At 38.6% G+C, this 15,000-nt stretch overlaps 1 protein-coding gene across 2 annotated transcripts in view; it reads right to left on the bottom strand.

The window, feature by feature from the left end:
* Nucleotides 1–15,000, bottom strand: part of LOC115216786 (protein unc-13 homolog D) — a 527,921-nt gene that overhangs the window by 459,056 nt on the left and 53,865 nt on the right. Inside the window, exon 1 of one of the 2 annotated variants that reach the window (XM_029786361.2) lies at nt 2,423–2,692. The exons of the other annotated variant lie outside the window; for it this stretch is intronic. Coding sequence (XP_029642221.1) covers nt 2,423–2,620 — 198 coding nt within the window. The 5' untranslated portion in view covers nt 2,621–2,692. Of the gene's footprint in view, nt 1–2,422; nt 2,693–15,000 lie in introns of those variants that run through there. 2 annotated transcript variants of the gene reach the window in all.

Genomic DNA, 15,000 nt, shown 5'->3' with positions numbered 1-15,000 from the left:
GCAGTCAAATGACTGAAACATGTAAAACAGTAACATGAGTAGAGAGAGTAAACACAAATTCATGAATAAATTCATAAAAGTGGTGCTCCAGCATGGCCACAGTCAAATGGCTGAAGCAAATAAAATTAAAAGAATATGTGTATGTGTGTGTTTATTACTATCATCTTCACCGTCCAAACATAGCAGATGCCAGCGCTGCCTGACTGGCGTCCGTGTCGGTGACACATAAAAGCACCAACTGATCGTGGCCATTTGCCAGCCCCCTCTGGCCCCTGTGCCGGTGGCACGTAAAAAGCACTCACTATACTCACAGCGTGGTTGGTGTTAGGAAGGGTATCCAGCTGTAGAAACACTGCCAAATCAGACTGGAGCCTGGTGCAGCCTCCTGGCTTCCCAGACCCCGGTCGAACCATCCGACCCATGCTAGCATGGAAAATGCATCATCATTTAACATCCATCGTCGACACTGTCATGGGTTGGACAGTTTGACCAGAGCTGGTAAGCTGAAGAGGCTGAACCAGATCCCAGTTTGATTTGGCATGGTTTCTATGTCTGGATGCCCTTCCTAATGCCTTCCATTCTGAGAGTGCAATGTGTGCTTTTGCATGCCACTGGCATGGGTGCCAGTTGTGTGGCCCCAGTATCTTCCATGACTATGTTTCACTTGGCTTGAGGGAGCCTTCTTCTCAAGCATGGCATAATTCCAAAGGTCTCAGCCATTTGTCATTGTCTCCGTGACACACACACACACACACACATACATACATACATACATACATACATACATACATACATACATACATACATACATACATATATATATATGTATATATATATTTTCCCTTTTCAAAATGTGACCTCGTCTGTACCGTTGGCGATTTTTTTCCTCTATCTTCCCTTCTCTGGATCTTTCCTTCTCCTATGTTTCCGACGAAGAGCTCCACTCGAAACGTTAAACCCTCCTTCTTTCCTTCTTCCTGAGCGTCCAATAATATATATTATTCCACGTCTTCATATATTTGTGTTTTTTTTGTTGCTTTCTGTTTGGATTAACTTTATTTATATATATATATATATATAATATATATATATATATAGAGAGGAGAGAGAGAGAGAGAGAGAGGGAGAGAGAGACAGACAGACAGACGGACAGAGAAAGAGCAATAAGAAAATGGAGGGGATCAATAGGTGGTTCATCAACTTTTAGACATTATATTATGTCAATTTATATATTTATTTACCTTCTCCAAACCCATAAAATAGGCTTGTTCCATGTTAGAAGATTCACTTCAGGGACCAAGTGAACCACTGCCAAAGTAATACCACCTCCACGCTGCTATATCCAACACAAACATGCCGTTATTCTCCACCCACACACTACTACATCCAGCGCCATTAATGTACTATGACACACCACCACCATATCTATGTAGGGGGTGCTGAAAAGTTCCTGGTTTTAAGAGTGTCACATATATATATTATATACATATATATATATATAATATATATATATATATATATATATATATATATATATAACGGGAAGCTTTATGAAAATAAACAAAAGACGAAGGCAGGTGGAAAACAAACGAACAATTGTATTAGTATGGCGCTCAGAAATATAAATAACACAAGTCTTTACGTTTCGAGCCTACACATATATACACATATATATATATACACATATATATATACACATATATATATACATATATATATATACATATATATATGTATGTATGTATATGTGTGTGTATATATGTATATGTGTGTGTATATATGTGTGTGTGTGTGTATAAAGTTAATCCAAACATGAAAACACAAAGAGAAAACACAACAATGTGAGGACATGGAACAAGTATAGTGTTATTGGACACTCAGGAAAGGAAAGAAAGAAGGAGGATTTAACGTTTCGAGCGAAGCTCTTCATCAGAAACATAGAAAATGGAAAGATCCAAGGAAGGGAAGACGGAGGAAAAAAAATCGCCAACGATACACACACGGTCACATATTTGAATCTTTAAAAGATTCACATATTGAATATATATATATATATATATATATATATATATATATATGCATACATACGAAGGGGGGTGCTGAGAAGTTCCTGATTTTAAGGGAGTCACAAAGGGTCTGGTTGGGACTCCAAGTTCTTTTACAGGGCTTAGACAAACTGAAGGGCTGCTGCAATAAGTGTGTGAATCTGAGAGGGGAATATGTTGAATAAAATCATAATTGACTGATCCTCCTGTATTTTCTTTTATCCCAAGCCAGGAAATTTTCAACACCTCTTCGTACCATCAGCACCAATATATCCCTACCACAAACACTAAAAATTCTCCAAGCACATTCAACCACAACACAACAACACCACTACCAGTATAATACCAGAACCAATACTACAATAAATGGTCATTACCTCTGACAACTGATGAGACCTTTGAAAATCAGAATCCGAGAAAGGTTGATCCAAAGAATTAATAGAAGCCTCTGATATTTTCCGTTTCTTCTTTGTGGCATATTTTCTCGGTAGGCTGAGTCTGCGATGAAGTCGAGTAAGCAAGGTTGGCTTCTGGTCTGAACTCTCTTTTAAAGAATATCTTCTGCTAAATGCCATACTGGAACCCTCAAACTCTCAACACCAATTTTTCAATGTTCTCCTGACAAGAACTACCAGTAATACTACTACCACTACAACCACACACATACTCATGTACCCGCATGCGCATACACAAATCCATACACACAAAACAATAGTAGATACTGTTAGCTTGACAACAGAAATATCTCAGATAAGACATATTGGTGGTCGTGATGATGGTGGTGGTGTTGGTGGTGGTGGTAGTGGTGGTGGTGGTGGCGGCGGCATGGTGGCGCGGTGGGGGGGCGGCAAAGATTGTCTAGTGGTACATAGTAAATGTGTGTAGGTATGCAATTGGGTGTACGAGAGGTAGTGGTTGGCATAGGGGTGATGACTTTGGTGGATCTGTGTGCGTGTGTGTGTGTGTGTGTTTGTGTACATGTGTGTTTGTGCGGAGGTTGCAAAGGTGGGGTCTTAAGTAAGTAGGTAATAGGTCAGTGGTAGAGATATGGTAAGGGAAAGGGTTGAGAGATATTAGTAACTGTGGTTGTTGTTGTTGTGTGGTGGTGGTGGTGGTGTGGTGGTGGTGTGGTGGTGGTGGTGATTGTCAGAGGGTGGTATATGAAGAGAAATACCAGGGAAAGAAGTTAGGAAGGTTCTAGTTAGTGTCATATTTGGTGCAGGTATAAGGTAGGGAAAAATGTAGGAACCTATATTTGCATAGAATGTATACACACACACTCACACACACGTATGTATATACATATATATGTATGTATATAATATGTGGAGATAGACAGACAGACAGACAGACGACAGACAGGCTGGCAGGCAGACAAATAGACAGACAGACAGACAGATAGACAGACAGACAGACAGACAGACAGACAGACAGATAGATAGATAGATAGATAGATAGATAGATAGATAGATAGATAGATAGATAGATAGATAGATAGATAGACAGACAGATAGACACATTCACACACACACATGTATGTGTGTGTGTAGAGCACATGAATCACTGAGCGGTCAAGAAGTTCACTTTGTAATCAGTAGGAACATGGTTCAAACTCACTGCTATCAATAAGGATATTCTGTTGGAGATATAAACACTGGAGTCTGGGAACATCCTGTGATGGATGATAGAGACTGTGTAAACAATTATTGTCCATACTTCACTACCACACATCACCTCTAATTTTCTCCCACCCACACCTTATATATGAAGATGCCAGTCTCTTCTTACACACAAACATCATCATTGTCATCATCATCATCATCATCTTCCTGATCCTCTTCCTCACCCACATCCTTTTCATCCTCTTCTTCATCCTCCTCATCCTCAAGTGCCTTCTCATCCACATCCTCCTCCTCCTCTTCATCAGCATCATCATCATCTTCCTGATCCTCTTCCCTACCTCTTCCTTTTCATCCTCTCCTTCCTCATCCTCATCCTCAAGTACCTTCTCATCCTCATCCTCATCATCCTAATTCTCATTCTCCTCTTCTTCCTCATCTTCCTACACATCATACTCCTCCTCATCATCATCATCATCCTAATTCTCATTCTCCTCTTCTTCCTCATCTTCCTACAAACATCCTCATCATCTTCATCATCCTAATTCTCATTCTCCTCTTCTTCTTCATCCTCCTACACATCATCCTCCTCCTCATCATCATCATCATCATTTAACATCCATTTTCCATGCTAGCATGACTTGGACAGTTTGACAGGAGCTGGCAAGTCCAGGGCCCACACCGGGTTCTGTAATCTGTTTGGGCTCAGTTTCTACAGCTGGATGCCCTTCCTAATACCAACCACTTTTTCCAGAATGCACTGGGTTGAACATGAAAGAGTTTGTTTGGATAAACAGCATGAAGATTGCCCTGGAGTAACTAGAAGACTTTTACTGTTTGTTGTAAATACTTGAAGTACATAATCAAGGACAATGGTGAAAAAAAGAAAGAGTTCTAAAGTATCTCCTTCAAGAATTCTGGCAATTGCATCACAGTTCCATTTTTACCATCAAGGGCAAAAATGGTGGCTCTGAGATCTGGGAAATGTATTGTAATGGTGCAAATCATCTGCGGTGGGGTACCATGCAGTTATGGTACTTAAAGAATTTTTGATCTAATTGGAAGTTTTTTGTAAGTCTACAAATATTAATATCACTTCTGAATATATAAACATACATACGTAAATACATTCTTATACACATATATATATGTACATACACACATGCACACATACACACACACATACATGCATGTATACATACGTGAATACATACATGCATACACACATACATAAGCTCATGCACACACACATACATATAGACACCTACAAACATACATAAGTGAATATGTGCATACATATATATGTACATACATACATAGATACATACCTGCATACATACATATATACATACATACGCACACATAGATACATACATAAATACATACGTAAATGCATACTTACATACATACAGACATGCATACATACATACATGCACACACACACATATACACGCACACATGCACACATACATACAGACATACATACAGACGCACACACATACATACATACATGCCACATACTGGTACAAATCTGACCCACCCTACATAAATATAATTATGCTAGTGTAAATAAATATTTACTTAAAAGGAAAAAAATAACAACTGCTACAACAATAACAACAACAACAGCAACACATCCCCCACCCTCAACAGTAAAATAGTTCAACATATAGTGTTAAGATATTGATTAAAGTTTTCAATGATAAAGCTACCCTTAAAACTACCACCTGGGGTATGTGTCGAATACCCTATAAATCCAGTTATAACTATATCAGATGTACTTAACTTTCATTGTGAGTGTTTGTCAAATATTTATTTGAACCACATCAAATATTGGGTGGATCAGAAATGTAGCAGTGTGTGCTGTGTACATATGTATGTTTGTATGTATGTCTTTGTTCAGTTTTATTTCTAGATTTCTTGCCAATAGAGAAAGAGCCAGTTTCTAACCTAAATCCAAGGCTCCTTTATTGTAATTTCAACATCAACAACAGGGTATTTTTCATGTATGTATATATGTATGTATGTATGTATGTATGTATGTATGTATGTATGTATGTATGTATGTATGTATGCATGTATGTGCAGATTTATATGTTTTACGTATGTATTCTCATGCATATAGTTGAATATCTAGACATGCTCATATATATTTAAATGCTAAACTTCTGGAAAGTTTTACAGATTTTTACAGTTCCAGTGATGGATATATATGTATGTATGTATGTATGTATGTATGTATGTATGTATGTACTGTAAATTTAGGGTGAATACTTGATAAGTGTAGGCACCTGTATATGCCAGATAGTGGCAGAGGTGAGGGAGAATATATCAAATAAAATTAAAAACAGACCACAAAGAATATTGCAGCACATGTGTTTCATGCTTTATAAACAATCCATTATTACATCAGTGTATTATTGATATAAAAGATGGTTTAAAGCTCTCTTCAGCCGCAAACATTGTTAGTCCAAAGAATTACATCACAATATATAAAAAGTATGAAAAGTACATGTAGTAATGCCCATTATAATAGGTCTATCATATCTCCTTGAAAAAGTGTAGTTGTAAAATTTCCTAACTGTATTGAGTGGTGATACAGTATGGGCAGATTTTCGAAATCCAATGAATCTTTATACAGTTATACAGTTAGGAAATTTTTACAAATAGACTTTCTCAGAGAGATATGATATACCTATTATAATGAGTAATACTATATGTTCTTTCCATATTTTTTATATTGTGATGTAATTCTTTGGACTAACAATGTTTGCCGCTGAAGAGAGCTTTAAACCATCTTTTATATCAATAATACACTGATGTAATAATGGATTGTTTATAAAGCATGAAACACGTGTACCGCGATATCCTTTGTGTTCTGTTTTTAATTTTATTTGATATATATGTATGTATGTATGTATGTATGTATGTCGGTGATCAGTTTTATTCTAGATTTCTTACCAATAGAGAAAGAAAGGCTCCTTCATTGGAATTTCAGCATCAACAATAGGGTATTTTTGTTTGTATGGAAAAATGTATGTATGTAGAAGAACAAACATAAAAAACAACAACGTGAGGACGTGGTACATGTAAAGTATTAGTAGATGCTCAGGGAACGAAAGAAAGATGGTTTAACATTTCGAGCAGACTCCCTTCTTCGGAAACAGAGGACAGTCCAATAGAAGGGAAGATGGAGAAAGAAAATAGCCAACGATTTACATGTGGTTACATTTTGAAAAATGTATGTATGCATGTATGTATGTATGTATGGATGGATGGATGGATGGATGGATGTTATGTATGCATGTATGTGCAGATTTTTATGTTTTATGTATGTATTCTCATGCATATAGTTGCATATCTAGACATGCTCATATATATTTAAATGCTAAACTTCTGGAAAGTTTTACAGATTTTTACCATTCCAGTGATGGATTGGATGTACGTATGTATGTATCAATGTATGTATATATAATATATATATATATATATATATATGTATGAACATCATTGTTCAGCTTTATTTCTTGATTTCTTGCCAATAGAGAAAGAGCTAGTTTCCAACCTAAATCCGAGGCTCCTTCATTGGAATTTCAACATCAACAGAGTATTTTTGTTTGTATCTATATATGTATAAATGCATGTCTATATACATGCATGCATGTATGTATGTGTGTATGTATATATACGTATGTATATATATGTGCAGATTTGTATGTTTTGCTTTATGTATTCTCATGCATATAATTGCATATCTAGATATGCTCATATATATTTAAATGTTAAACTTCTGGAAAATTTTACAGATTTTTACAGCTCCAGCTTTGGATCGGATCTATGTATGTCCTTATTTAGTTTTATTTCCAGATTTCTTGCCCATAGAAAAAGAACTGGTTTCTAACCTAGAGTACATCAGCATCAATATCAAAATCAAATCAAACCACAATCAAATGGAAATTGTAGTTGTGGCTGATGCCAGCACCACTTGACTGGCTCCCATGGCCATTGCCAGCCTCCTCTGGCCCTTGTTCTGGTGGCACGTAAAAACCTCCCACTACGCTCTTGGAGTGGTTGGCGTTAGGAAGGGCATCCAGCTGTAGAAACACTGCCAGATCAGATTGGAGCCTGGTGCAGCCTCCTGGCTTCCAAGACCCCAGTTGAACCATCCAACCCATACCAGCAAGGAAAGCAGAAGTTAAACGAGGAGGAGGAGGAGGATCCAAGGCTCCTTCATTGGAATTTCAACATTAACAACAGGATATTTTTGTTTACTGAAAGAAGATGCTAAATGGCACAAAACTACCTCATATAAATATATATTTACAAAAAACAAACAAAACAAAAGACAAAGATGGATATGTAAACAACAAACAGATGTATTAGTTTAACACTCAGGAAGTGAGAAAGTCTTTAACATTTTAAGCCTACTCTCTTCAACAGAAAGAAACACAGAAATAAACAGAGAGAGAAAATAAAAAGAGAGAGTATCTTTTGATAGCATAATAGGTTACATAGGATGATGTCTATATTACAATAACCAATAATATGTTGTGCATGTATAGTAATATTATGTTGATGAAATTAGCATTAGCTTATCTCACTCTTACAGAACCCCTAGGAAACTTTTGTGGAACCCTAGGGTTCTGGAGAACACCAGTTGAAAAATGCTTCTCTAAGGTGTCCAACAAATCGTAAATCCCCTCAGTGTATTATAATCAAATGAATAATAACAGACGATGGATAATTGACAGCTCATTACAGCCATTTCTTACTCATCTTTTTAATAGAAGAATGAGAATATTACTCCATTACAAAAAATCGTAATTATCAGATGAAACGTAATTTTACAAACAAAAAGACTATCCCAAGATTACAGCAGGGATGTGACTAAAGTTTGACAAGGCCAACTATGTAAAGGGAGACTGACCAACAAAGTTGGCCATTGGTCATTCTCCCTTTTCATAACTGATCTCATCAAACTTTAGTCACGCCCCTGCTGTATTCTTGGAATAGTCTTTTTGTTTGTAAAATTATGTTTCATCTGATGATTACGGGTTTTTGTAATGAAGTAATATTCTCATTCTTCTTTTGAAAAGATGAGTAAGAAACAGTTGTAATGAACTGACAATTATCCATCGTCTGTTATTATTTATTTGATGTATATATATAGTCAGGATCCCTGGTCTGGTGGTACGTAAAAAGCACCATCCGACTCGTAGCCGATGCCAGCACCGCCTCGTCTGGCTTCCGTGCCGGTGGCACATAAAATACACCAATCCGACCGTGGCCGTTGCCAGCCTCGCCTGGCACCTGTGCAGGTGGCACGTAAAAAGCACCCACTACACTCACGGAGTGGTTGGCGTTAGGAAGGGCATCCAGCTGTAGAAACACTGCCAGATAAGACTGGAGCCTGGTGCAGCCTTCTGGCTTCCCAGATCCCCGGTCGAACCGTCCAACCCATGCTAGCATGGAGAACGGACGTTAAACGACGATATATATATATATATATATATATACACACACACACACACATATATGTGGAGGAAAAGCAAAAAGAAACAAAAAAACCAGTATGACTTTCTGTATTGACTCATAATAATGATTTTTATACTTCTTGATTCTGCCTCAAATCATTTATTTGTTTGTATATATCTTTGTTTTTATAAAAAAAAGTCATCACATTTAAACCTAATGTGCATTTTCTTTCTTTTTACTTTTCCCCTATTTATACCACATGTAGTCTTTTTCTTTGAAACCTTTTTCTATTATACATATATATGTGTGTGTGTGTGTGTGTGTGTGTAAAGCATTGGTGTTGGTGCCACATTAAAAATCACTGTTGATGGTATTACATAAAAAGCACCCAGTACACTCTGTAAAGTGGTTGGCATTAGGAAGGGCATCCAGCTGTAGAACACAAGACGAAACAGACTATGGAACCTGGTGCAGCCCCTGGCCTTGCCAGTTCCTGTCAAGCTATCCAACCCATGCCAGCATGGAAAATGGATGTTAAATGTTGAAGATGTATCTGTGTATGTATGTGTATAGATGGGTAAGTATGTATGTATGCATGCATTCATGTATCTATGAATGTATGTAAGCATGCATGCTTATATGCATGTATACATATATAAATGTATGTATATACTTGTGTATATGTGTCAGTGTATGTGTGTGTGTGTTTGTGTGTGTGTGTGCGTGTGTGTGTGTGTGTGTGTGTGTGTAAATGTGTTTGACTGTTTATCCTGCTCTTATGCTGGGGAAAGTGTTCTTCACCTGAAGAAAGTAGTTGGTGAACGTTTATAAGAAGAACAGGGTTGGGGATTCAATGGCAGAAGACCCTGCAGTGAAGACATCCTCATGTTTTGCAACATCTCTCAGCTGATTTTAAAATTCCAACAGCTCCATGTTGATACATCAACTCCATCAACTTCAAGAAGACCTTTCACTGCATTCTCAAATTATTTGTATGGAAGTTCACCATGCTGTATGGAATCCCTCACCTATGATATCAACATCATATGATCGATTTATTAGACATGTTATAGCATCAAGATTTAAAATGGGAATATGGAAAGGTTTGACATTATTACAGAGATGTAAGGATGCATGTTGTCCTATTTTTTTTGTTCCTCGAGATTTAAAATGGGAATATGGGGAGGTTTGACATTATTACAGAGATGTAAGGATGCATGTTGTCCTATTTTTTTTGTTCCTCTGGATTTAAAATGGGAATATGAGGAGGTTTGACATTATTACAGAGATGTAAAGATGCATACTGTCCTATTTTCTTGTTCCTTGGGATTTAAAATGGGAATATGGGGAGGTTTGACGTTATTACAGAGATGTAAAGATGCATGTTGTCCTATTTTTTCATTCCTACTGATGGTGGAGTTCATCATGAATAAATTCATTGCATGTTGCATCAAAACGGGGATAAAGAAAACTCATAGACTTTGGTTTCACTATCAATCTGGGATTCCTCTGTAGTGTATTCTTTTATTCTTTCACTTGTTTCCATCATTTGACTGTGTCCATGCTGGAGTACTGCCTTTAGTTGAGCAAATCGACCCCCCCCAGGACTTATTCTTTGTAAGCCTAGTACTCATTCTATTGGTCTCTTTTGCTGAACTGCTACGTTATGGGGACATAAACACACCAGGATCAGTTGTCAAGTGATGGTGGGAGGACAAACACAGACAGCATACATATACACACAAACATACACACACACACACACACACAAACATATATATATGTATATATATATACAATGGGCTTCTTTCAGTTTCCATCTACCAAATCCACTCACAAGGCTTTGGTCAGCCAGAGGTTATAGTAGAAGACATTTGCCCAAGGTGCCACACATTGGGACTGAACCCAGAACCATGTGGTTGGTAAGCAAACTACTTACCTCACAGCCACTCTTGTGCCTATCTACACTAATGAAAGATGTGATCGCCAGTTTTAGCAACAGAAGCTCAAATAGTTGGTCTTAAGATCAGCAATGGAAAAACATAAGCAATGATTATTACTGGCACATGAAAAAACATTTGAGCAAGATCGTTGCCAGTGCCGCTGGACTGGCTCCTGTGCAGGTGGCACGTAAAAAAAAGACACCATTTGAGCATGGCTGTTACCAGTACTGCCTGACTGGCCCTCATACCTGTGGCACGTAAAAGCACCCACTACACTCTCAGAGTGGTTGGCGTTAGGAAGGGCATCCAGCTGTAGAAACTCTGCCAGATCAAGATTGGAGCCTGGTGCAGCCATCTGGTTCGCCAGTCCTCAGTCAAATCGTTCAACCCATGCTAGCATGGAAAGTGGACATTAAACGATGATGATGATGACCACCAGCAGCTCTACAACTATCATTATCATCACAACCAATCTCCTTACCACCATCACTATCGTGGTTGTTATTGTTGTAATCACCAAATTATGAGAATGAATCCAACACCTTAACTACTTGGCCACTTGCCTACTTTCACTGCAATGAACATCAACTATAAGAAGTGAAACCGGTTTGGAACTATGTACTTTGGAATATCTGATTATGTATTTTTGTAATTATGTGCTTTGAAATGTTAATAATGTTTTGAAATGATTTGAATGTAAAAATGTACTTTGGAATACATAATCTTGAAATGATTTAATTATAGGAATGTATTTTGTGTATAATATCATATTCTGGAATATGTAATAATCTCTTTTCAAATAATTTGATTGTGATAATCTGCTTATGAATACATTTTATTGTATATTGACATAATTGTAAGTATGTACTTTGGAATTAATTACTGGAATGTAAAAAAAAATTGTACACTTTATTCCTTTCATTGTTTTTGCTTATTTCCAGACTTCTGTGGAATGTTTTTAACATTTTCTATATGTGTATGTAAGTGTGTATATGTTAAATATAAATATGTAGGTACAGGCATGGGTATATGATAAGAAGTTTGATTCCCAACCACATGGTTCTTGGTATCAATCACACTTTGTCTTCTATGATAGACTCAGGCTGACCAAAGCCTTATAAGTGGATTTGGTAGATAGAAACAGAAAGAAGCATGTATGTGTATATGTGTGTGTGTGTGTGTGTGTGTGAGTGTGTGTGTGTGCGTGCGTGTGTGTGTGTGTGCATGTGTTTCTTTCTGTTTGTGTTGTTCCCCACCAATGATTCTGGTGTGTTTATATCACCATAACTTAGCAGTTAGACCAAAAGAGATCGATAGAACATGTACCATGCTTAGAAATATAGTGCAGGGTGGATTCATTTGACTAAAATTCTACAAGGCAGTGCCCCAGCATAGCCACACTATATATATATATAATATATATATATATATATATATATTTTATATATTATATATTATATATTATATATATGTATATATATATATATACATATATATACATATATAAGGTAACATGGATGGGGTAGGGGGTGTAGGCATTCTCTTTGTGGAGAAATGGGTGGATAAGGTCATAGAGGTTGTCAGGGTTTGCGATAGAGTGCTTAAGCTCAGGTTAGTCCTACAGAGTGGCACAGCTACGATTATCTCCACCTATGCCCGACATGCGGGGCTACCAAATGATCAGAAGGACCACTTTTATGATACCCTTCTACAGGCTACCTCAAAGACTAGTGGCAAGGACCTCATCTTTGTGGGTGGAAACTTTAATGGGCATGTTGGGCGGGAATCGGGTATCTTCACTGGGGTACACGGTGGCCATGGTATTGGCACCAGAAATGATGAGGGAACTAGACTACTGGAATTCTGTGATGCATGTAACCTTTTAATCTGCAACACTAACTTCAGGAAGCCTGACTGCCACCTTATAACTTATCAGTCAGGAGACTCTGCTAGCCAAATAGACTTCATCTTCACCAGACAGCGGGATGCAGGGTTGCTCTTAAATACAAAGACCCTCCCGGGTGAAGAGTGTATCCCTCAGCATAGGCTAATAATTAGTGACTTTAGGCTTGAGGCCAGAAGGACTCCAAGAAACAGACCAATCCAGAAAAGAAGGATTTGGAAGCTAAAGAACCCTTCACATGGTCAGAGATTTAGGGACATCCTCATCAAGAAATTTGATGAGGGGGAGGAGGAGCTACAGACGTCGGACATAGAAGGTAGCTGGAAATTCCTACGGGACAGCTTGCTGAGTGCCACAGACCAAGTCTGTGGATGGTGAAAAGTTCCTTCCAGACCTAGAGTTACGTGGTGGTGGAATAGTGCAGTAGACAAAGCCATTAGTTCAAAGAAACAAGTAGCCAAAAGGGAGGCCGGGCAGCAGGTATACATAGCCAAAGATATAGCAGAAAAGAAGAAGTTTGCCAATGTCCAGCGACGTGAGGACCAAAGAACTGAGGTATTTCGGATTGCTAGACAGTGTGTGAGAGAAAATAGTGATGTTACAGGAGAGAAATGTGTCCGCATGGATGATGGGGCACTTGCTTTTAATGTTGGTGAAAAGAAAGAGGCTTGGAGAAGCCATTATGAAAGACTGCTGAATGTGGAGAATGAATGGGAGGAGGAGAGCCTGCCAAATGTTGACCCAGTAGAGGGACCAGCTATCCAAATAGACAGCTCCCTTGTAGTTAAGGCAATTAAGGGTATGAAACCAGGTAAAGCCCCCGGCCCATCAGGTATCACTGCTGAGATGCTTAAAACAGCTGGTTATGTGGGCTATGGCCTAGTCACCCGTATTGTAAACCAGGTAGTTCATAATGGAGTCATACCCAATGACTGGCGTAGCAGCACCATAGTCAACTGCTACAAGGGTAAGGGTGATGCTCTAGATAGAAATAACTACAGGGGTATTAAACTGTTGGATCAGGTGATGAAGGTCACAGAGAGGGTCATAACCCATCTCATCAGGGAGAGAATTTGCTTAGATGAGATGCAGTTCGGTTTTGTGCCGGGTAGAAGCACCACTGATGCTATATTCCTGGACCGACAACTGCAGAAGTACCTAGCTAAAGATAACTTTTGTGGACTTGGAGAAAGCCTTTGACAGGGTTCCCCGATCCCTTATCTGGTGGTCGATGCGGAAACTGGAGATTGACGAATGGCTAATAAGGGCTGTACAGGCTCTATACAGAGAGGCTGTCAGCAAGGTTAGGATTGGCAACAAATATAGTGAAGAATTCCGGGTAGAAGTAGGTGTACACCAAGGCTCAGCCCTCAGTCCCCTTTTATTCATCATAGTCCTCCAGGCAATAACAGAGGAATTCAAAACAGGTTGTCCCTGGGAGCTCCTCTATGCTGATGACCTGGCTCTCATAGCAGAATCACTACCGGAACTAGAAAAGAAATTTTGGGTGTGGAAACAAGGGTTAGAATCAAAGGGCCTCAGAGTAAATGTAGTGAAGACCAAAGTTATAGTAAGCAGAAAGGCGAACTCAGCACACACCCCATCAGGCAGGTGGCCCTGCTCGAGCTGTAGGAAAGGTGTAGGTAGAAACTTCATAAGATGCACCCAGTGTAAGCTATGGACGCATAAGAGGTGCAGCAACATCAAAGGGAAATTAACTGATAAGATAGCTTTCATGTGCAGCAGATGCACAGGGACAATAGACACCACAAATACTCAGAAAACAGATTCCATCACACTCCAGGGGGAGAAACTAGAAGTAGTTGATAGTTTCTGCTACCTGGGTGACCAAGTTAGTAGTGGAGGTGGATGCTCAGAGAGTGTCACCACTAGAATACGAATAGCCTGGGCAAAGTTTAGAAAGCTCCTACCCCTACTGGCGACAAAGGGTCTCTCACTCAGAGTCAAAGGTAGATTGTATGATGCATGTGTGCGAACTGCCAGGCTTCACGGTA

The sequence above is a fragment of the Octopus sinensis genome, linkage group LG1 (assembly GCF_006345805.1).
Source record: "Octopus sinensis linkage group LG1, ASM634580v1, whole genome shotgun sequence".
Lineage (NCBI taxonomy): Eukaryota > Metazoa > Mollusca > Cephalopoda > Octopoda > Octopodidae > Octopus > Octopus sinensis.
The sequence above is the reverse complement of the archived record's forward strand: the minus strand, read 5'-3'. Positions and strand labels throughout refer to the sequence as shown.